The sequence below is a fragment of the Anneissia japonica genome, unplaced genomic scaffold (genome assembly GCF_011630105.1).
Source record: "Anneissia japonica isolate Jap-2015-1 unplaced genomic scaffold, ASM1163010v1 scaffold560_len657749_cov147, whole genome shotgun sequence".
Lineage (NCBI taxonomy): Eukaryota > Metazoa > Echinodermata > Crinoidea > Comatulida > Comatulidae > Anneissia > Anneissia japonica.
In genome coordinates, this window is record NW_022754288.1 from 237,607 (window position 1) to 261,989 (window position 24,383).

At 35.3% G+C, this 24,383-nt stretch overlaps 4 protein-coding genes across 6 annotated transcripts in view; 2 read left to right on the forward strand and 2 right to left on the reverse strand.

Moving 5' to 3' along the window:
• Positions 1-499: 499 nt before the first annotated feature.
• On the reverse strand, positions 500-6,061 carry LOC117123188 (mitogen-activated protein kinase kinase kinase 2-like). Of its 2 annotated transcripts, none has more exons than XM_033269039.1 (4): positions 5,986-6,061; positions 4,051-4,946; positions 2,565-2,679; positions 500-2,311 (listed from the first exon to the last, which is right to left on the reverse strand). In XM_033269039.1, exons 2-4 carry the CDS (start codon positions 4,873-4,875, stop codon positions 1,752-1,754), a joined length of 1,500 nt encoding a protein of 499 aa, XP_033124930.1. In that variant the 5' UTR covers positions 4,876-4,946; positions 5,986-6,061; the 3' UTR covers positions 500-1,751. The 2 variants fall into 2 exon arrangements, with proteins under 2 accessions (XP_033124930.1, XP_033124929.1); XM_033269038.1 differs by lacking the exon at positions 5,986-6,061 and adding an exon at positions 5,612-5,716.
• Positions 5,808-7,797, forward strand: LOC117123158 (mitogen-activated protein kinase kinase kinase 12-like). The gene is made up of 2 exons (XM_033269008.1): positions 5,808-6,727; positions 7,540-7,797. Exons 1-2 carry the CDS (start codon positions 5,831-5,833, stop codon positions 7,795-7,797), a joined length of 1,155 nt encoding a protein of 384 aa, XP_033124899.1. The 5' UTR covers positions 5,808-5,830.
• A 3,539-nt stretch (positions 7,798-11,336) lies between these two features.
• LOC117123187 (mitogen-activated protein kinase kinase kinase 12-like) lies at positions 11,337-16,448 on the forward strand. Its single transcript, XM_033269037.1, has 3 exons — positions 11,337-12,210; positions 14,034-14,312; positions 15,441-16,448. Exons 1-3 carry the CDS (start codon positions 11,344-11,346, stop codon positions 15,630-15,632), a joined length of 1,338 nt encoding a protein of 445 aa, XP_033124928.1. The 5' UTR covers positions 11,337-11,343; the 3' UTR covers positions 15,633-16,448.
• Positions 16,449-18,200: 1,752 nt separating this feature from the next.
• Positions 18,201-24,383, reverse strand: part of LOC117123169 — a 20,348-nt gene continuing 14,165 nt past the window's right edge. For both annotated transcript variants that reach the window (XM_033269020.1, XM_033269018.1), the window contains 2 exons: positions 23,347-23,410; positions 18,201-23,177 (listed from right to left, as the gene is read on the reverse strand). In XM_033269020.1, coding sequence (XP_033124911.1) covers positions 22,885-23,177; positions 23,347-23,410 — 357 coding nt within the window. In that variant the 3' untranslated portion in view covers positions 18,201-22,884. The remainder of the gene's footprint in view (positions 23,178-23,346; positions 23,411-24,383) is intronic.

Consider the following 24,383-nt stretch of genomic DNA (forward strand, 5'->3'; position numbering starts at 1 on the left):
ACAATAATTCATTATTAGACCTATAGTTGTTTTTTGAATTGTACTCCACAAATCTCTTAGCCGACACCTCGCTCAACTCGTTAACGTCTCTAACGTCATGGCTCGCTGGCTCACACTTGATGTCTCACACTTGTGATCAAATAACACGCTGGCTCGCACTTTGGCAACACTCTTTGGCAGTCAACTCGCCCCTAGAAAACCTGCCCTTGGAAACTTGCCCCATAAAAAAAATGTACACTTCCTAGACCATGAAGTCTTCAAAATAAAATTGTAACCTTTGGTAATCAACTACATTTTCCACATACATAGACATTTTTGAAACTTTATTTTAAAAAAAACCTAAACCATAATTCACCACTATTTTTTGACAAAAATGAAAAATTACGACTTTGTTACCCAATGAGAAGTGTTCTAATATAGACAATGGGTCGTGTCTCATATTATTTGTTATATTTTTATTATTCATTATTTACACTTGACTCGCATAAATAATTTTGTGTTTGAAGAACATTTATATGCAGTTGTACTTCGCAGCACTTCACTTGTAATTTGCAATTTCTCGTTATATTAATTTTTGTAGAACCTACTTCATTCGTTTTTTATTAGCCATTTTCCCTGATAGGGGAGTAACACAAGTTATAAATGTTTCTCTACTCATAATGGTAATAAATTAATATATTAGAAACGTAATACCGTAAAACTTCTAATAATAACCGATTACATCCTAGAAGTTAATTTATAATAATAACTCACACCTAATAATATCCCACCGGATTACTATTAGAGCTACCAAAACTATAGACAAAATGACATTCAAATCAACATTTTTGTCACTTTAACACGATTTATTCATTCTTCACAATGTGACTGTTGATGAATTTAATCCTTTGTAATTTGCTTAACGGATTGTTCCGATTTTAATTTAATATAAAGATATTTCAGTATAACTTTTGATAGTTCATCCACAACCAATATTTTTCCGACTTTTCTTCGGCGACATGTAACCAAAAAAACAAAAAAAAAAACCTTTTTACACTACTTCCACTTGTAAAAGTATTGTATCTGGCAGTTTTTCAATTTCCAAGAAGTCTTCTGACATGTGTTTTTGAGTTCATACATAACATTAAAGTTTTATTTTACTCGTATTGTAGTTATTTATTTCTACGAATTGCTGACACAAAAAGTTGAGGGTGTGGGTTCAATATTTTTAAGTACCTACATTAAGCTTAGTAATAATAACCCTCTACGGTACTCCCCTGATGATGACATAATTAATGTCGAAATATTGAATCCCAACACGATGGCGTGTATTTCAATACTTGGAGTATGTATTATACTTTCCACTACGGTACTCTAATAGTAAACCCTACTCTAATAGTAACCCACCCTAAAAACGATCAAAATTAATACTGTAGTAACCCAGGGTTATTATTAGAAGTTTACAATGGCCTAGTAAAATAATACAGTCTTTTCAATGTATCATAAATACACAGATAAAAAATGTTACAATGTATATAAAAAAAACCTGCGTACTATACAATAAAACGATTACTCTGTCATTAAATTACACAATTTACATTTTATTTTATTCATAAACAATAATACTGATAAAACATACAAGTAACATTTTATGCAGGGCAAGTTGTAACTGAAATTAGAGTAAAATATCTTTTTTAAATGCATACAAACAAAGCATGTTTTTAATGACAATTTTGTGGTTTATACATCATATTATGTAGAATTATCTTGTTTTATTTTTGCAAATCGCTTTTGTCTACAAATATATTGGCTTCGCTTGTCATCTCATTCTGTTTAAGTTTTATAATGAATGAATCTTTCGATTCTTCAGTGAGTATCCCAGCACGTTCTAGCTCAAATATTAGAACCCATTGATCTTCGAACTGTTCGGGTCTGAAGCTGTATAAATCGCCAATTTTTGCCTTATTTTTATTCGTTAATATTTGACCAAATTTTACCAAATTACGTCTGTATATTGAGAATATAGGATTTATAATTTTCCTAAATCCCGGAAATTTCTTCGGGCCTAACTTATCCTTGATTAGTTTTTCTACACCTTGCAACCCACCCAAATTAATAGCCTCGACGAGAACATCAATGTTCGATCGGCTAATATGTCCAGGTCCCTCGAGTAATTTCAGCAGTTCCCTTGGCTCATTTTTATGCTGTATATTGCCCACAGTAATCTCTTTAAAATCGCAAAGTAATAGTTTCAGCAAATTAACATCTCCATGTTTTTCCCACCATGAGGCAACATCTAACAGCACCTGATTGAAATCCTCCACAGATAATTCTTTAAGAAAAAAAAAAGTTGAGAATCCATGTGATAATTATAATGCTATAACATGTTTTAACACGGGACAATTTATAGGCTTTAAAAAATATTATATATATATATATATATATATATATATATCTGTCTTATCAATCGGGTATGCGCTAGGCCTACAAATGTCATCTGTCTCTTATACACATCTAGATGTGTATAAGAGACAGATGTTAGGCTTGAATTTGAATTGCTAGTTAGGCTTAAATTTTGCTAGTACCTGGATATGGATTTGCGGGTAATACTGTTGCTCCAGTTGGTGGTATTCCAGGTGGCTGGACTGGTGGAAGTGACCTTATAGGCAGGCTTGTGTTTGGGTTAGGTACATGAGGAATCTGTGACAAGAAACAATAAAATGTAGCATTAACATGAAACAGCCGATAAATATGTACGCACCCATCGAACCCCATATAGATGGAGTTCATCTAACCAACTCCATACTGAAACCTGGACCACGCATTAAAACATCTTTATAATGGGGGACAGGTCTTTTCTGTTGCAGCTAAAAAAAAAACTCCATATGAAATCCGTGTATTAACATCTGTCAACATACAAAACTCAAAACGCATCTTTTCTTTTGATTTGTTTACAGGGGCGGATTGCTATAAAACGGTCTTAATTGGTAGTCTTAGTAACTCCTCGAATAAAGCCGGCTTTATCACTTAGACGGTCTTAGTAAAGTCATTCCTCTAAGACCATTGCTATAAAACAGTCTTCCCTAAGACCGCTTCGAGTATTGAAACGCGAACAAGCACTCAAGATTGGGAGCGACGTCATGCGTGCTCGACGCATACGCAAATGTATCGAAATGAACGTAAATAAACGTAGACCTATTTTTACAGACGCTGAGAGAAGCGTGCGGAAAATTCGTCGTTCAGTTCTCCGACTTTGACGATCTATGCCTAGGTCTTGCCATTGCACTGTTGAATTAATCAGTAGAACGACATGATGAAAATGATTTAAGACCGTTTAAGCCTATTGCGAGTAGGCTTTAAAATTTAAGACGGCTAACTGGTTAGACTGCGGTATAGAAATGGTCTATAATCATAGACCAGTAGTGACGTCACGATTATAGCCGGCTAACCGTTATAAGACCGTCTAAAGACCGCTTATATCAATCCGCCCCAGAACTGGGAATTCTGTGCGCCTCGAAACTAACTGTCTTTTGCGCATCATAAATTTCATTATTTATTATTAATCATGATAATGGCCATGAATGATCACGATCATTATTATTATTATTATTATTATTATTATTATTATTATTATTATTATTATTATTATTATTATTATAGATACCAGCCTGTAAAGTAATCTTGAACTATGCCTTAACCAGCCAAGCCTAAACAAATTATATATAATAGACTTTATTCATAAACAATGTACAATCACAGCGTAGTCGCATCACATTAGCTTGCCAACTGAAAGGCGCATGATCTAATATTTCCAAGCCTCAACAGAAATAATAGTTCCATACTATTCAACGTTATGTACTGATACGCAGTAAAAATGAACATAATTAATCTCATTCATATGATAATCAATTCTTTGAGTGAACAGACACTGAAGATGAGTAAACATCAAAATATAACATACTGTATTCATATTATTAGTATTGTTTGGACACATGAATACTTATCAATCGTGTATGCGCTAGGCCTACAAATGTCATAAATGCCTATAAACATTCCTGGATAAATTCTCACCTTACTGTTTTGAATAATCGCAGTCCCTTTGTTTTTGCCCAGTGACGTCAGAATCTCCTCTGCAGTTGGCCTTTGGTTTGGTTCATACTTCCAGCAGCTTAGCAACAGCTCGTGGATGTCACATCCATTATCAATTTCTGGATGACCCTTACAATTAATCACGTGCTTTATGATATCTTTTAACTTCCATTTATCATAAGGCTTCTTGCGATAGTGCAACTCCCACAAGACTATTCCTAAAGAATATATGTCGGATTTAAAGTGATCGACGTTGTCATTTTCATCCATGACTTCTGGTGACATCCAAGACACTGCACTTCCAAGATTACTTGTAATTCTTTCGCTGGTAAAGTCGTTTGTTTTTTTCGATAAACCGACATCAGCGAGCTTAATGACATCTCCAAAAACTAAATATTTTTTGGATTTGATGTTGCGGTGTGCGACATTCTGCTGGTGGATGTACCTAACAGCACACACTGCTTGTTTACACCAAGTTAAGTAACGTGGTAGAGATTCAGTAGCTGTGTTCAAGAATTCATACAAGTTTCCGTTCGGTGCGTATTCTAGCACTAACTCAGTTGGCACTCCACTGCCAGGGTCAATCGTACCGAGCAGTCTAACGACGTGATCATGCTGTAAACGTTTCAAGTCATCCAGCTCCTGTTGCCGTAGGCCTACATTTGTAATATTTTTTATCGCCACTGCAAGTCCGGTACTTTTTACCTTCCCCTGAAACACACTGAGTTTGGTACTACTTCCACAGTGCTGTATGATCTCTATGTCAATCGGTTGGAATATTTGAAACGGGTTTTGAAAGGCAGCCATGTCGCCTGTGAAGCTAATTCATCAGCGTTATATATTATTTCATGCATGATTTCACAGGAAATTTTAGATACCTATAAATAGAAATAGACAAGAGATATTACCGTATAGGCTTAGTACCTGCCGGTCTGTGTGTTGATCGTCCTATTTAGATACTTTTAAGGATTTTTTTTCTCTGAAGAAACAGAAGTAAACCACAAAAGCGGATCCAAGGGTGAATGGGGGTGGCATGTTCCCCTCCCTCCAACATTTTCAATACATGACAGTGACATGTATTGAAATAAAAAGAAATAGAATTCAAATACATGCCGATCCCCCCCCCCCCCCCACCATTTAAAGAATTCTGGATCCGCCCCTGGAAATCTGGAAACAATACCGTATATAATTCAACTATAGTATACTATTCTTGGTATAAGGTATAAGCTACAAGATACAAGAAACTTCATTTGTCTTCAAATACAAATACAAAGACATTTTGGCATACAAATCATATAGCATTTAAAAAGACAACTTGCGAAAAACGGTATGACAAAAACATAAAACATTAAATACTGTACAAAAGAAAATGATAAAACATATAAATTTTAAAATTAATTTTTCATATCTTATTTCATTACACTACAATTTTGTATGGAATTTGGCACAAATGAATTTCTAAAACGGCAGCGTGATGTGCGTGGAAGGCGAAGTCTTATACCTGACCTATTAAAACTAAAATAATAATAATATGATCTCTAACCTTCCACTTTTGTCTACCTGCTGTAAAATTTAAATTAAATTAAATTTCGATTTAACTTTTCCGATCAACTCGTGTAGACCAAAGGCAAAAGTGTATCTGTTGAAAACATGCTCGACAGCATTCAAATGTATATAATTAAAAATCAATTTTGCCGATTGAACCGGTACAGGACATTATTATAGACCTATTTGAAACTTCCTTCCGTGAAATTATTTAATCATGCATAACATATTTGCAACGTTATGTGAAATCAGCTTAGTTGACAAAATGGCTGTGTCTCAAGTCCCGTTTCAGATATTCCAACCTCAAGATTTAGAGATTGGACAACACTGTAGTACCAAACCCATTGTGTTCCAAGCGAGGATGAAAAGTACCGGAGATACAGTGGCAGTGAAGAATGTCCCAAACTCAGACCTACGACAACAGGAGCTGGAGATTTTGAAACGCTTACAGCATGATCACGTCGTTCGACTGCTCGGAACCATCGAGTGTGGAGGAGTAGTGCCGACAGAGTTGGTGCTAGAATACACATCAAACGGAAACTTGTATGAATATTTGAATACAGTCACAGAATTTCTACCACATTACCTAACTTGGTGCAAACAAGCAGTGTGTGCTGTTGCGTTCATTCATGAGCAAAATATCTCACATGGTGACATCAAATCAAAAAGTTATTTAGTTTTTGGCGATTCAATTAAGCTTACCGATTTCGGATTGTCGAAAATAAAAGGCGATTTTACCAACCTAACACAAAATCTTGGAGGTACAATTCTTTGGATGTCGCCAGAAGTCATGGACGAAGTGGACAACGTAGATCACTTTAAATCCGACATATATTCGTTGGGAATAGTCTTATGGGAGCTGTACCACCGAAAGAAACCTTATAATAAATGGAAATTGAAAGATATAATAAAGCACGTGGTTGTGAATAAGTGTCATCTAGAAATTGATGATGAATGTGACATTCGCGAGCTGTTGCTAAGAAGCTGGGAGAATGAGCCAACCCAAAGGCCAACAGCAGAGGAGATCTTGACGACACTTAACAGCGACCAGTGTGCCTCGATTATCAGAAAAAATAAAAAACCAAGGCCAATAGGGCAAAGAGCATCAAGTCAGGTGAGGATCAATCTAAGCAGGGGGAAGCCGGTACAGGCCCTTTAAATTATTTTGAAAATGTGGAAAAAGAAATCACATTCACATTCAAATATTTAGAAAGCTATTTCAGGCAAAGTGCCATAGACAATTGGCTGGGGCTGAGGATATTCTGGCCTGCATTTGCAATTCCTTGGTCCCCACTATTTCAAATTCCAGGATTCTACCACTGAACTGCGAGCATAATAATAATTATTAGTTAAATAATATTTCTTGGAAGTTTGCATGAAGATGGACGTGAAGTTTTCTGTTTTCTGGACCTGACAATTCTGGACAGTCTTTGGAGCTGGTCTCCAACTAGAGGGTTAACTTTGTGTAAAAAGATTGTTATTTGGTTCTTTGAAAAAGTGGTCTCGAATAAGGGTGCACTTTATTTGCTTATAAAGTGTAAATGCAATTGATTGGATGGGAATTGAACCCATAACCAACAGCTAATACTTTAACATTACTATAACGATAACGTTGCACTTTGTGCTCGAAACTTGTTACATTTGCTGGGGAGTATTTGCCTAGTTTTATGGTTCAGCGGGTTAGGTAAATGTAGATAATACCAGACGTCGTTATCACCATAATCATCAGATCAACATTTTCGTCTCTATGATTTTTTTCCAAATGGCAGTTAACATGATGTACACACAAATGTTTTTTGTTTTTTTTTTTTTTTTTTTTTTTTTTTTTTATAAATTTTACTTTTCACTTTTAAGTTCCATGATGGAGATTAGACAATTTTACATAAACTTATTTATTACAAATTCATTTATCTTTCTACTTAACAGGTGTTCTATGGGTATTGGCTGATACCAGCCTTTGTGATTGTTCTGTTGGGATTTGTCATTAACTCATTCGTTCCTATTTCCAGTATCGATATAATTAATCCTTCGATACCAGACGTCCAACCGCCTACACCAGAACCACCTACACCACCGGCTACACAACCAAACACGACCACACCACCCATTAGAGATTGGCAAAAAGAGGGTCTCAGACAGATGAAAATTCAAAACAAAAAAGGAAACAAGCGTGGAACGGTATGACTGTCTCTTATACACATCTAGATGTGTATAAGAGACAGCAATTAAGCTTACCGATTTCGGATTGTCTGAGAGAAAATGGCTCAAGTACTATTCAACTATAACCGATGTTGCAACAGGAATTAAGGCAGATGCTGGGGGACAAGGATCCAGGGGAGGGGCAAACGAGCATGCTATTGAAAACCTAATCAATAAACTCATTGCACAAAACATATTAAAGCACTAGGGAGATGCGCCGGATTTAATATTTGCTAAACAAATTATGATTAGTATGACTTTAAACATAATACAGTGATTGTTATATGTGTACCCACGCTTAGACCTATGCCGGCCATACACTGGAGTATGAGCAATTGGCCTAGACCTGATATGAGGGTAGCGAGAGAAACTACGACATGCTGCTAACATTATGTCGTTTAGTTAACAACGGCAAACGCAATTACAGTTAAGTGCAGTTTACTTTTGTAATGCATGTGTGTTATCATAGGTTTATGTTAAATATTTTCAATTCAATTCAATTTACTAGTCAAACTCATAAAATGGCTTGAAATTTGCTTTGTTTGTCACAGATTAAAACACAAATATGAAAAAGGGGAAAAATATGCACATTACAGGTCATACAAACAAATGGGTAAAAACAGATGGTAAAATGGAACACGTATAGAGTAAAAGTTACAAACAGTACAAAATACAAAGAGTAAGCCTTAAAAAAATAACTATGTAAAAGACTAAAAAGTTAAAAATTTACCAAGAATAACAGAATTATCCATTCAAATTCATTCATGCATAGGTTCATTCAATCAGGTTTATGTCATTCATATGATCCATAACTCCGGTATGAGATATATTCACCTGACAATGTTTACATTATGTAGCCTCATGGCCGATGGAAGAAAAGAGTAACGCAGCCGGTTAATTTTAATCAGAAGAAAAACGGATTCTTCCACTTAACTCTTATTGAGCACAACATATTTAATAAGTGGATGGCTTTTTATCGGCGATAATTACTTCCATTTTTTTTTTGCTTTACAGCTTCTTTTGCAATTTCTTCTAACGATTTAACGTTAATACCAATAAGTTTACTAGCGATTTTAACTATTTTCCTAAATTTTCTCATATATATATATATATATATATATGATATATATAATATTATGCTATCAAAATATTTGTACTTCAGGTATGACAACTTGAAAGTGTTAGTTTTATTCCTTGCAGTGTGTTTGACTTTTCTGAAAAATATAACAAGAAAGCATTTTTTCTTTATTTTTATATATAGGCCCTATCTATGTCTTCGCATAACCCATAAATCATCGTTACGCAACGTACCTATAGTAAGCGGAAACAATATAATAGGTCGCATAATCTCTTCAGAGACCTCTTCGGAGTGGAGTTGAATAGCTTTGTGGTTACCTGCCTTCTAAACCCATGGTCCTGGGTTCAATTTCTATCCAAGTGTAGGACTTTTTCCCATGACTGAAAACTGCTCTACTCCCTAAGCCTCAGACACTTGGTTTATGAAGCATTATTCCATCCTGTATTAATAGCGAGTTTACTTGCTGTTGGATGCGAAGGAAAAGAAAAGATCGTGAACAAGTTATTTATTACGAACGATAAAAAAAGAAAATTAAATTATAGTAAACAAAAGTGCAATTCAAGTGTGTGTGCGTAACGACGGTTCATTGGGCGAGAAACTGTTGGGAGCCATGCATTTTAGTATTCGATTGAGAGGGGGGGGGGGCCCCTTCACAGTTAAATATCAAACAAACCGTAGTGTCATATTAATTATTTAATTCGAATTCTTATAATATAAATTATTGTAGCCATTTACTTTATTTTTTCGAGTATCAAAATGTCAGTTTGTAGTCGAGTTGGCCTGTCGAACATTTTGTGTCAGAATTTGTTACAATATTTATTATAATTTATTAGGAAACTACAGTTTTGAAAAAGTAGCACAATTTACATGATAATGGTGCGTCCAAATTAAGTTAACATGAAATTTATGACACACAGACAATATAATGATAACAAGGTCTTAATTACAATACAATTAACGTCACTCAAGTAATTGACAAGGTCACTCCCATCCAACACTTGTCCTTATCAAAATATCATTAGGATATGATGCCGCAATATGGCCCTGGCAATCCCCAGAGTGACCCTAATTCCATTTAAAATTAATGTATACAAAACAAAATCACCAAAATTCAAATTTAAAATTTCTAATACATTTATCAGAAAGGAAAATGAAGTAAACTAACAAGTTAATTAATTTGACATTGTATAATGGAAGTGTTGTTATGTGATTCCACTAAAGACATTCTTGAGTTAAAAATGTGATATTTTGTTTTAATTTGCTAGTTTTTGGTGTCTCAGACTACCGTACTGAATGATAATATCAAGGCTGTGTTAGAAGAGTGCTGTTTATAAGTAGGAGGGCCCTCCAAGTTCATTTGGACTGGGGGGCCAGGGGCTTCGCGGAGAAATGAAGGAGGTACCACGATGATCCAAAGGCCTAACCCTCCCCCCTTCCCCCCCCCCCCCTGCATGAAAATGTGCCGCTCTTTTGGTCGCATAAAGACGTTCTACAAACTTATGCATTTCTGTGTAATTTGTTGTTTTAATAATTTTGTATATAATCCGGTAATTCTTAAAAATAACTAGGGATGGGCAAAATATGGAGCCGTCATTTGACATTGAGCAAACTGGGTTCAAACTGTTGAGTTGGTACACTGGCATTCGCTAAAATGATTTAAATAAATGTAAAGGTGACGTTCAACGTACGTTAATTTCGCGAAGAATTTTTTTCTCATTCTAATTATTTTGTTGAAAACTAATACTAAACCCCTCCTTTGAGACATCCCTATTCAGGGGACACCCCTATTAAGGGGACACTTTTCCGTGAAACGAGGGCAATATATCTTTTAACACTGCGGCCAACCGCTATGAAGGGGACACTCCTGTTATATTGACAGATTTTGAGCAACTTATTAAGGAACTTTTATCACCTTTTTAGCTATTATCATTTCCACTGCTGTTTGTCAAGGGCGAGCTTTTGTTTAAATAATAATAATAATTATTATTATTATTATTATTATTATTATTAATAATAAAAATAGAAATTTAAATGCAAAAAGAATTTTGAATCAAGTAAAATAATCCGTCTTTGCTTGGTGGTAGTTCAGTGTGTTAAAGTATTTTCATGGTTTGTTGTTTTGCTTGTATCTGTTAAAGGGGTGTTCTGTTCTCACCTCGTATTGATTTGATTAAATTTTGTATTTTGAGAATTTGTCTAATTTTTTTTATGGTTTTTATTTTAATTGTTCTAGTATATGTATGAATAAATTGTCCGTTTTAATGAAATTGTTCTATTAATTTGAAGTTCTTCTAGGCCTACTACTTAACTGGAGGTTTTTTTTAATAAATTGAAATTAATTGTAAGTGAAAATTGAATTTTGAAATTTGAAATCTGAGCAATAAACCAGAATTTTCTCCCCAAATCCTTGGATTGAATATCGGTAAGACATACTGCATGTGTTTAGAAGGAACATGGCTACCTTTCAAATATTCGAACTCACGGATATAGAGATAGGGCAGCACTGTGGAAGTAGTGCCAAACCAACTGTGTTTCAGGGGAATGTGAAAAGAACTGGGGATGTTGTAGCAGTGAAGAATATTACAAATGTACAGCAACGGGGGTTGGATATCTTGAAACGCCTGCAGCATGATCACGTCGTTCGACTTCGCGGCATCATCCACCGTGACGAGGAAGGGTCGGCCAAGGAGTTCCTTGGGTCGACGGTGTTAGTGCTAGAGTACGCACCGAATGGAAATTTGTATGAATTCTTAAATACAGCCTCTGAATTCCTACCGCATTTCCAATCTTGGTGTAAACAAGCAGTGTGTGACGTTGAGTACATCCACCAACAGAATATCTCGCATCGTGACATCAAATCAAAGAATTATTTAGTTTTTGGAGATGTCATCAAGCTCACCGATTTTGGAATCTCGAAAATAACAAATGACATCACCAGCACGACACATAATATAGGAGGTACAATCCTCTGGATGGCACCAGAAGTCATGGATGAAAATGACAAAATTGATTACTTCAGATCCGACATATATTCTTTAGGAATAGTCTTGTGGGAGTTGTACCACCGGACAATGCCTTATGATAAATGGAAGTTGAAAGATATCATAAAGCACGTGCTTAACTATAAGGGTCATCTAGAAATTGATGATGGGTGTGACATCCGCGAGGTGTTGCTAAGCTGCTTGGAGTATGAGCCAACCGAAAGGCCAACAGCAAAGGAGATTCTGACGCCATTTAACAACAACGGAGGAACGTCGATTGTAAAAAACTCTAAGAGTTGGCGGCGAAGAGGGCTAATCGGGTTAATCAAACCTACTAAGGTGAGAATTAATCTAATTTAAAAGCATTATTATTAAGTTTGCATAAGATGAAGGTGAGACTATGTTTTTCTTGATTTTTCGGTGCGATACTCCGATTGTTATATATTTTATATAGTTTATGTTATAGAATTATTTATATTGATTGGTCAAAACTGACGAGTACGTTTGAAACACTGTAAAAAAATCTGGGAATTGTGCCCACGAACTCCAGAGTTACTAGCTTGTCACACCACTATGCAACTGAGCTTGCACTGTGTTTGGATTTGATCCTTAGAATTAATATAAACGTAAATGTGACATAGGCTAAGACCTATAGCCTAAATAATGCGTAGGGGAAATCAAAATTGAGGGTTTACTGATATGATCATCATCAACAACATCATCATAAACATTATCATAATTATCAATATTATCATTCATCATTATCAATATCATTATCATGATTATCATAATCATCATCATATAATCATCACTCATCATCATCCTTAGTATTCATATCATTATAAGATGAGATATATTGTCATATTATCATTATTTTATGTTTATTGTTATTGTAAATTTATGTACCAAATGCTGTTATTTATATTGTCCAAAATATTAACGTGATAACCAGTGGCGGCGCCAGTAAGGACGGAGGCCAGGCCCCTGCATCGGTGCTTGTCTCCTCCTGGGGCAGACGAAAAAACAGAAGTTGCTTGGAAGAAAAACAAAACATTCTATTTAATTTCTACAAAATTTCAAAATCGAATATACATTTCGAATCCCAAAATTGTCAGTTTCCGTGGGCATTTCTCCCTGGCCTCCCCACTGAGGGGTTTGCGTTGCTGGCCCCGCCCACTTTGGGCAAATCCTTGCGCCATCACTTGGGATATGACAGACGAACGAATCACCCCTTACGATGCGGGCGTCGACCCAAATCAGCCAGTTACGTCACGTATACATACATACATACACACACATACATACCTGTCTCTTATACACATCTAGATGTGTATAAGAGACAGCCCCCAGGTTTTTTTTAAAGAGTGGTGGAATTTCATAAATTGTTGTCCAAGAAATTTAAAGGGTGGTGCGCAAAATTTTAAAGGGTGCATTCTATGCGTTGCTTTTTCATGGTACTACTTATGGTGTCAGAAGCGACGCAGCAGACCCATGTCTTACAATTTATATTTCATTTACTCGATACCTTTAATTTAATTTAATAATGCAAACAATAGGCCTATATGTAGGCCTATACTTAAATCATGAAGAAACGGAAACAATTCATCAAAACTAACAATTATTATTAATATTATTATTATTATTGTTATTGTTATTATTATTGTTGTTGTTATTATTATTATTATCATTATTATTGTAATTATTATTAATATACAGTACTTTTCAACAAGTGGTAATTATTATTTGTGTAAAAATAGTTTTTAAAATAATAGGAACCAACTAAATGTACGAAATACAATTTCTTTAGGACCTATATCAATTGTAAGTGTATACATTAAATTATGATGATATATGGATGAATAATGTGGTGGTTTTTGCCAAAAGAGGGAAAACAAAGTGGTGGTGACCATGGGATGTGCAATGAAAAGAGTCAATAGGGATATATCATTTTCGTTTCCTCGTTCTTTATTTACTAATATCTTTAGCCAGGATGACACAATCATTTTAAAGAAATGTTTTTCATTGTGGTCCTGGAATCATAAAGGATATTTTTACCAACATCCAACGATGGTTTTTCATTTTAGTAGAGAGAACTGAAAAGCTCTTCAACGAAATGATATATATTTTTATTTATTTATAGTAATACACTTTCTACTTAATAGGATCGGTATTTTTTAATACTGGCGTTTGCGATTATTCTTTTGGGATTGGTCATTAACGCACTCGACCCTATTGCCAATAACAATGTTGATACAAATAAACCAATAGTAGACGTCCAAACGGAGAAAATACCAACAACACAACCGGCTACAATACCGACAGAAAATCCGACTACACAACCAGCGACGATTTTAACAACCGCATCACCGCCTCGAGATTGGCAAAAAGAGGGTTACAAACAGATAAACAATCAAAACGGAGCACGAAATAGGCGTGGAACGGTATGATATCCGAAGTATTAGCAGCACACTCACTCACTCACACACACACACACACACACACACACCCCACACACACACACGCTTATATGTATATGTATACATATTTTTATGTATGTATATATACATATATATATATATGTATATACACATATATATATATGTATATATATACACATATAATATAAATCAAAGTAGCCGTTAACACTGTTATAAATATATATCATCAAAGAAATGTAAAATTGCTCGAGTAAGGACACTGTATTCGAACACTGTATTTGCCTTTCTGTGATGATTTAAATGCTTATGCGGCTTCAAGCTTAAACTTCTTATACAGGAAGTCGTTAAAATGCCGTCATGACAATTATAGTTGTTAATGTGACTGTGTCATAAATTCACCATATCAGATTGTACTATAGATGTGTATAAGAGACAGGGGGAAGGGCCTCCCCTAGTTGAGAAAACCACAAAATGTATTTTCCTCCATGGAACCACTTTCAAGAGATATTGAGCGACGATCAACCACGCCCACTTTTTTCGTCGAGGAAATCTCCACCCACCTCCCGTCGGGGACCTCGGAAGAAAAACAAAACATTCTATTTAATTTCTACAAAATTTGAAAATAGAGTATACATTTCGAATCCCAAAATTGTCAGTTTCCGTGGGCATTTCTCCCTGGCCTCCCCACTAAGGGGTTTGCGTTGCTGGCCCCGCCCACTTTGGGCAAATCCTTGCGCCATCACTTGGGATATGACAGACGAACGAATCACCCCTTACGATGCGGGCGTCGACCCAAATCAGCCAGTTACATATATAGGCCTATATACAAATATGTAACGAAGTCATAACCAGGGGTGGCGCCAGTGAGGGGTCGGGGGAAGGGCCTCCCCTAGTTGAGAAAACCACAAAATGTACTTTCCTCCATGGAACCACTTTCAAGAGATATTGAGCGACGATCAACCACGCCCACTTTTTTCGTGGAGGAAATCTCCACCCACCTCCCGTCGGGGACCTCGGACTCCCCATCGGGCAAATCCTGGCACCACCACTGGTCATAATATGTATACATTAACTACTAGTTATTTAAAAATGGATTAAACAAAACAGATATGTGTATCTTTTCAATAACAGGTGAGAGTCTATGACCGAGATTTTGGATACCACGCTCGGGAGGAGTGGTTCAAGCACTATTCAACTGCAACTGATATTGCAACAGGGATTAAGGCAGATGCTGGGGGATATGGATCAAGGGGAGGGGCAAACGAACATGCTATTGAAAACTTAATCAATAAACTCATGGCAAGAAACATAATAACAAATTAGGGAATAGGGTGGTTGTCATCTCCAAACTTATCTTAAATCCTAGATATAGATTTAAAAGCCCTCTGACCAAGTAGGTCTACTAAAACAGTAACATGCAGTGAAAGGTACCTTCGGGTAGCGCCTAATAGAGGCTTACTTTTTACGAAATAATCTACAAATGGGGGACATGCCCACTCATTTGGCCCAGCCATGGACTACTCCTCTCATATTTAAGCACTATTACTCAATTCGTGTCCAGAAGTGGCGCCAGCAAGGGAAGGGCCCCTCCCGTCGGGGAGAGCTCCCTCCATCCTTCGGGGAGAAAAAAAGCAATTCTTTGGGGGAAAGGAAAAAATGTATTTTTATTCTACAAATTATTACTCTAAAATTGACTAAATAAACAATCGAAACCTCTAAATTGTCCTATTTTTGGGGGCTTCACCCCCATGGGACACTTTCGAGAGGTTTTGGGCGACGCCCGACCACGCTCACTTTTTTTTCGTCGGGGACATTGGACCCACGTCGGGCAAATCCTGGCGCCACCCCTGTCCGTGTCGATGCAATGTAACCATTATCATCACTTTTTTTTTAAAGAAATTCTAGGAATATAATAACTCTAGGAGAAACAAACATTTTCGCCACTTAATATTATATTTTCTAGATGACTTTTAAAGAGAATAATTAGTAATGATTTTAACAAAGACTAGCTATAGTGATTTTTGTACCAAAGACCACTACACGTATAGCTCCAGTCATACACGAGAGTTGCGCAATATTGTTTCTCTATCATACATATAATAGATATAAAAAACATGATAAAACCATTTTAAATATCACCTCAAATCTTTTCTCTTTACCCTTGCTTTTCCGCCTTAGTTTCAGTTTGACTTCAACAACAATAAACTTTCAAATTTTCATTGTTTTTATTATTTTATTCTCTTTATTATATATTTATTTTTAATTTTCATTTGATTTTATTATTATTTGTCTTCTTATTACCATTATTCTTATTATTTTCTTATTCTTGTTAGGCTTATTATTATCATTATCGTTATTATTGTTATTATTTTATTATTACCATTATTATTATCAGTAGTTCTGCTCTATATTGTGTATTATATTGTAAAGCCGTGGTAGTGACAGCTTCTTCCGTTTTAACTGGCGCTATAGAAATTTCAAAATCTATAATATTAAACAGGGGTGGCGCCAGAGGGGGGACGGGGGGCAGGGCCCCCTTCGTCGGGGAGAGCTTCCCCCTCCCCCCGACGGGGAAAAAAAGCACAATTCGTCGGGGAGAAAAAAATATTATATGTATTTTTTACATATTAGTAGAACCTAAAATCGATTAAATAAGCCTTTGAAACCCCTAAATTGTCGAAAATTTCGGGGGCTTCCCACCAGGACCAGTTTCGGAACCTTTTAATCAAAGCTCGACCACGCCCACTTTGCTTTCGTCGGGGAAATCCGACACTTCGTCGGGGGCATCGCCCCCCCCCCCGTCCCGGACCTCGGCAACCCACCCGTCGGGCAAATCCTGGCGCCACCCCTGATATTAAACCAGATATATCTCAAATTGGAGACCGAACTCCGATGGCATTCCAATTTTAAGGTCCCATTTAATGTGATCTGGAATTGGAGGGGGAACTATGATTCAACGATCTCCTATGATGCGTGGAGTATGTGGGCTCTGGTATCTAAATTTAAATAATCTTTAATAACCTAGAATGCTTATGCGGCTTCAAGCTTAAACTTCTTATACAGGAAGTCGTTAAAATGCCGTCATGACAATTATAGTTGTTAATGTGACTGTGTCATAAATTCACCATATCAGATTGTACTATTGGTATATCTTATTATTTTTCCCTATCATAAAATTAACTGTCGACGGCCTTTTTTCCATTTAAATATTTTAATACTAAAAACACGATGGAGGCTCAGCATATACAGTGTCATCTGGAGTGCAAAAATTCCTTAAATTTTGAAAATAATTTTAGTTATTGATGCTGTAGGCTGTCAAAGTTCTTTCACCTTTTTTTCACACTTGTTTTATGTGAGACCCCATTGGAAATAAGTCTGTCTCTTATACACATCTAGATGTGTATAAGAGACAGGATTAAGGCAGATGCTGGGGGATATGGATCAAGGGGAGGGGCAAACGAACATGCTATTGAAAACTTAATCAATAAACTCATGGCAAGAAACATAATAACAAATTAGGGAATAGGGTGGTTGTCATCTCCAAACTTATCTTAAATCCTAGATATAGATTTAAAAGCCCTCTGACCAAGTAGGTCTACTAAAACAGTAACATGCAGTGAAAGGTACCTTCGGGTAGCGCCTAAAAGAGGCTTACTTTTTACGAAATAATCTACAAATGGGGGACATGTCCACTCATTTGGCCCAGCCATGGACTACTCCTCTCATATTTAAGCACTATTACTCAATTCGTGTTTTTTTTTTGTCTGTGATTGCTATCATTTTCCTATAGCTAAACCCATATATATTAAGACTAGATTTCATCCCTTATGATCATAATTTTTAAAAAAATATGTCTGAGTGTAATAGCACAGAATGAGAACGACACACTAGTGTATGTACAAGAATTGAAGCATTTAATTGACAACTTAGGTCGGAATACAATATAAGAATACATGAAATATTACAGCAAGAATACGTAGTCAACACTCTAAAAAGTGTTACCGGTATGTAATACAAAACACTTCAATACATTTCAATATCAACACACAGAACTGACTTTAGGATGACATCAGTGGCGGATCCATGAGTTCAAAATGGAGGTACTTTGACAGATGAAGGGACTAAACCATCTGAGCCCCACCATAGTTGGGGCTGAAGTATGGCAGATGGCCGAATATAATTTTCTTTTTTTCTCCATTTTTAAAAAATATTTTTGAAAAATTTATAAGGGAGGACCCTGAATCCGCCACTGATCATTGAGATGACCCTTGGGAAGGAATACAGTTGAATAGAGACAGACATAATATACACCCCCATACCCATGAATTGGCAAATGCCAGTGTCTATACTGTACTTGACACTGTCTACAGCCAACAAGGGTATGCACACTAAGTACATACTACTTCAGAAACTTCAGTCGACATATGATTACAGTGGCGTATCTAGGGGTGCGCAGGTTGCCCCTTAAAAAACCCCAACCTCCATTAAAAATGTTCGAAGCAAGAAATCCCACTCAAGTCCTGTACATAAAAATCACCTCATATCACCTTACTTAGCGAGCTAGAGGCCCCCAATCACTTAATCATCGAGTCTCCCCACTTCATTATTTTACATAACAAATGTTAGTTTAACGTCATATCCAGGACAACAGCTGATCAAAATCTTAAATACCTTAAAATACAGACGATGACATATTCTCTAAAGAGATACTTTTTCCATATTATAAGAAATGTTACAGTACATATAATGATTAACTCTAAACCGTCTTGCGGTAACTACCATTATTAAATTGTAAAAGAAATGTGCCTCATAATGTATTTATATAGCACATAATCCAACAGTATGTACTTGAATGTAAATATTAAGAAATAAATGAACAATGTTTAACAAAAACAAAAATAATTCTACATGGTTGGTCATTGACTCCGAGGAGTGCCCTTCCAAAGAGGATGCCACTATATTCGCCTTAACTCAACCGGATGTAGTTTAACGTCTTACCTAGGACAACAGCTAAACAGAATCTTAACTACTTTAAAATACAATATATACAGTAGATGCAAAACTACCCCATATCGGACACTATGCCAGTATTTCTGAGACAAAGTTTCAAGCATGTGATTTGGTAGGGACGTAGTGTCTGCAGTACATACTCACTGCACTCAGAAACAAAGAGTCAACAACTGATAGGACGTTTAGACAGATCTAAATATAATTAACACCCTAAACGTCAAGAAAATCAAAATAACAAGTTACCAAACAAGTCTCAATATTGAAATAAACTAATGATTTACAAATATTTTACTACATATAATAAAAAGAATAAATGAATCATATTAGAGTACTTAAATGTTCATGGTAAGGGATTTCTTTTTTCAGTTAAAAGTTAACCTACTGATAAAAAAATTAGAAATTCAATCTTTAGTATTCGATTTTAGATGGCAGTATGGTATACATTTAATGCAGGTTGCTATACACAAAACAGACTCAATTACTGAATACGTTTGCACAGTGGAAGCAAAATTATTACTTTATAAAAATGTATACTGTATTTAAATTACAAAAACCATGTTTAGTACTTTTTCATGGTTTGATTTGGAATGTCCAACACTTGTAAATTCATCAGTCCTCATTTTAACCCATTTCAGCTGTCACTCAATAAGTTTAAATGACCTTACTAAATAGATTAATACCCCCACTCTAATTCAAATTAGAGTTTGGCTGCCTTTCATTTTGATACAAAACTTTAGAACAGAATGAATCAAAACAAAAAACCAATTATATCTCTCTTCAGAAACATCTACACATTTCAAATGTGTAAATTAACTATCAAAGATATTAAGGACATCCATGAAAAATTTGCAGACAACGTAATTACCGTATTTATTTTTGAATAAACACCCAGCTTTGAATAAACGCCCCATCTAGAACCTCATTTAGAATAAACGCCTCCCTCGAATGAACGACCCAAGGCTCTTATTTTCCTCTAATAAATCACGCTCCCCCCCTTCCCCCTTCACCCTAAATGACTAAACAAATCCAATGGAAGCAACATCATTCTCAACACATTCAATTAATGTTCTGCAGAATTACATCTTTTCTAACATGGTTGGGATCAATAAGTCAGTATGATCACGCAATAACACATTTTTTGTCAGTAATGCTGTATCATTACATTAACAGTGAAATAAGGGGCGTATATCTGAGTATACATATCCATTTTGCACCAAAACAAATAAACGCCTCCTTCGAATTTGGCTCCCTCAAATAGACGCTCCCTCAAAAACCCTTCTTAACAATACACGCCCCGGGGCGTTTATTTGAATAAATACGGTAAGAATCAAGCCATACATTTTGTAGACATTTTTCTGTTATTTGTCTTTGCAATTGCAAGAATAACTTTTTATAATATAGTATGATGGTCAAATTTCTCAGAGCTGCTCTGGTCTAAGGTCGCATTTTTGAGTGTTAGGTTACGAGTACACCCATTATTATTTATTGTTACTCAAGTAAACAGAGTATATGTGCGGCAGTAGTTAGATTGAAATCACGATGGCTCCCAATAGCATGGCATGAAGATGCCTCAGATCCACCACTGATCCGTTAATTATAAAACTTCGAATGAGACCAGTGTGTACCAGAATACGCTCAAAATGCAAAATCGGACCGGCAGCAAATTCACAGAAAACCATCATTTTTCTTATGCTTCCACAGCATGCATAGTAGCATTTTGAATAATGTACTGCACATAAATCAAATCACGAGAACAGATTTAACAGCATTTAAACCCAGGACCCTGGATTGAAGGATGGGTATCTTACCACCAAACCATGAATAAACTCAATTTTATATAACAAGTAGGCAAAGGCAAACAAATTATAAATCCTATAAAGCAGAATGATTAAGAGAGCTGATGGTGGCAGCATTCCAACAGTGTCTTTAGCTGATTACTTAGCCTTGTATTTTTATTAACCTATCCATCAACATTCATTATTTCAAAAATATATTTTTAAAAAATATCTATAATATACTGTAATTCTTTGACACTATTGTCCATATCTGAAGAATAAATAGATATACATCTTGTTTATCATAATGCAACATAATATACTATAATTTTATACATAGGTATTAACAGAAACAAGGGCATCCCAAGTTGGAAGTCGCCTGGAAATCTGAATGGCCTCCCGCACACCCGCAAGAACCTCCCGGAAAATAACCCATCTCTCTCAAATTCAAAATATTTTCAATTGTTTCATGGAAGTCAGTGCCAATAGGTATCACCATTCGCAGCAAAATAAAATAAAATATATGTTCAAAAAGCTCATTTACCGGATCTCACAGAAGAGACTTCTTTCAACTTGGGACCCCTGTGAACAGTACTGTAAATATTTAATATTTCACAATACAGTAAACTATATATTAAATACCACAGTATTGTGAAAAAGGTACCCCACTGTAATAAGTTTTTAATGCGAGGTCTCATACACAACAACAAATGTGTCTCAATAATTAACTTATTCAATGAGATGATAAATTAAAAATATCAGAAAGAAAATAAAAAATATAGAATATAAAATCAAACTAAGCATATATTTCAGATTCGGAAAATGCAAGAAACAAATGTAATTATATATTTATAAAGCACTTAGAAGATTTTTCAATTGATCGGGTAATTCATTCAAAAAAAAGTAAATAAATAATAGAATTGATTGACATGTTAGCTCCCATCAAGGAATGTAATTTAGCTATGTTCACACTATAACCTTGTTCGCACTGGATTTAAAAAATGGTAAATTTAACCAGGGTAACTTTAACCTAAGTCATGGGTACATTTCACCATTGTTCGCACTTGGATTATTCACGCGGTTAGTTTTACCATAGTTTTACCAAGATTTAACCTTGTGTATAAAAAATATTATTGAGGGCGCTAGTTTGTGACTTCAACTTCCAGTTTTGTTCGAGCGGTGTCAACATGGAAGAAGTTTTAACCATGTTGCACCTTCGGATTGGACTTCTTGACCAACATGGTTAATTTAACCGAGACCGTGGTAAGTTTTACTGGGCAGGCTGAGGTGGGTAAAATTAACCATTCGGCTTGGTTAATTTAACCCTGAGGGAATTGTAACCGACGTTCGGATTGGATTTTTTTTTGTAAATTTAGCCAGTGACTCGGTTAATTTGACCAAATTAAGTCCACTGCGATAGGGGCTTATGAACATATGGGACAAATACTGTATCATATATGAGTGACATTTATGTTAAAATATGCTGGCATAAAGACAATACAACAATTACATGTTTGGCAGTATAAAGAATAAAATAATGAATTTACAAATTTATAAATTTCCTTCCCTATTTCATATTGAGAAACTATCTAGTGAAGACTGTCGACATTTTCAGATCACCTTGTCATCCCAAAAATTATGCCTTAGGCTTTTTTCACACTATGAGTGTGATATGACACCACCAATCATATGGACATATCACAAATATTTATCAAGGAAGACAAGTGTGAACAGAAGTTTACTGAAATCATTTTTTAAACAAACATAAACTCACCATTCATTTTAATCATTTAATTTCTATTTTTGTGCATTTTCATCACTGCCTTGCAGACAACTTTAGTCGCCTGATGATTTCCAACTGTCCACAGAGCTTCTAAAAATATTTGCATTGACACATCTTTCGTAAATAGATACTCATGAAAACGTTTGTATGTCCCAAGAGAATTTATCGTGGCCTGGTCTGTACCAAGTTTACTTGCAAGGTGTATCCAATACTTAATTGGTGGGTCTGGATTTTTGTGTGGGTTAAGCAGCAATGTCAACCAATCAATCGTTTCCACATCAAGTTCATGATAATACAAACCTACCAGAAAACATATTGAAAAAAAAAACTAATATATTATTTTCATCACATAATCATAATAAATTTGTCATGTTGATATTTATAATAATATAATTATTCATTAAGTTTTCTTTTTTCTCCCCACATTCCAAAATTTGCTATAAGTTATATATACTGTAATGTTCCTTACCTGAGGAACATCCCAAAGTTTTCTTGTATATATTTTCAATTTTTTCTTCAGGTTGTCTTGTACACTTAAGAATAAATAAAACATTAACATATTAATTTATCTATTAAAAAAAAAACAAACAAACAAACCAAAACTAATTTGAATAATATCAATAACAATAATAAAGAATCCTTTGACATTAAGGACAGGGAACATTTCAGTCATGTCTGTATGATCAAAAGTGGCATAGTAATGATAAAATATAGCAGAACTACTGATATGTTGCAATTAAGTTCACTTGTTGTTATTCCTTGGTTTAGCTTTAATAATCATTATGAATATAATTCATAACTATATTCTTTAAGAATTATGATATTAGGGATAAAATTCATATCATCTTTATCACCAGTGGAAGTGTTTCTTCACACCAAAGATACTATCATGTGCTATAAACAATTATTACAAAAACACTTTTAATTATAAATATGATTTTTACATGCAATAAAACTATTAACACAAAATAGAGCAGGCACTCAAAGAAGTGTATGCATACTAGTTTATATAAACCTTGACCTTTTACCCCAACATTTCACCCTCATCCTTAGACCAATATGTACGGCTCCTATGGAGTGCGATATCGCTCAGTATTCGGTTCTTGAACTGCAGTAAGAAATTTACTGCAGCGAGTTCTCTGGCCTCTGATGTGGATGGAGGGCGCTAAACTCGCAGCGGTAACTTAAATTTACTGCAGTAATTTTTTTTATGCTCTGTGATTGGTTGGAATTTGTTGCCAAGAAACTTGCGCAGAAAGTTTAATATACCACCCAAACGCTTTACTACGATTCATTTGATTCGTCGATGAATTAGATAGGCCTACTACACCACTAGCATGAAGAGTATTCTAACGTATAAATGTATCACACTTGCATTTTACACCCCAAGATTCAAGATGGCATTTATTGTCATATATGAGCATTAATTGTTCGCCCATCAGCAAGAATACGATGGTCAGGCGTAGGCCTATATTATTGTTACTACTGGTGTGATTGTTAGAATAT

Excerpts from the sequence above, each read along its gene's own strand:
- LOC117123188 (XM_033269039.1), bottom strand. The coding sequence starts at position 4,875 with ATGGCTGCCTTTCAAAACCCGTTTCAAATATTCCAACCGATTGACATA. Across the intron at positions 2,680-4,050 it reads CGATTATTCAAAACAGTAAG|ATTCCTCATGTACCTAACCC; the intron begins GTGAGAATTTAT and ends TTCTTGTCACAG. Across the intron at positions 2,312-2,564 it reads ACCCGCAAATCCATATCCAG|AATTATCTGTGGAGGATTTC; the intron begins GTACTAGCAAAA and ends TTTTTCTTAAAG.
- LOC117123158 (XM_033269008.1), top strand. The coding sequence starts at position 5,831 with ATGCATAACATATTTGCAACGTTATGTGAAATCAGCTTAGTTGACAAA. Across the intron at positions 6,728-7,539 it reads GGCAAAGAGCATCAAGTCAG|GTGTTCTATGGGTATTGGCT; the intron begins GTGAGGATCAAT and ends TCTACTTAACAG.
- LOC117123187 (XM_033269037.1), top strand. The coding sequence starts at position 11,344 with ATGGCTACCTTTCAAATATTCGAACTCACGGATATAGAGATAGGGCAG. Across the intron at positions 12,211-14,033 it reads GGTTAATCAAACCTACTAAG|GATCGGTATTTTTTAATACT; the intron begins GTGAGAATTAAT and ends TCTACTTAATAG. Across the intron at positions 14,313-15,440 it reads CACGAAATAGGCGTGGAACG|GTGAGAGTCTATGACCGAGA; the intron begins GTATGATATCCG and ends TTTCAATAACAG.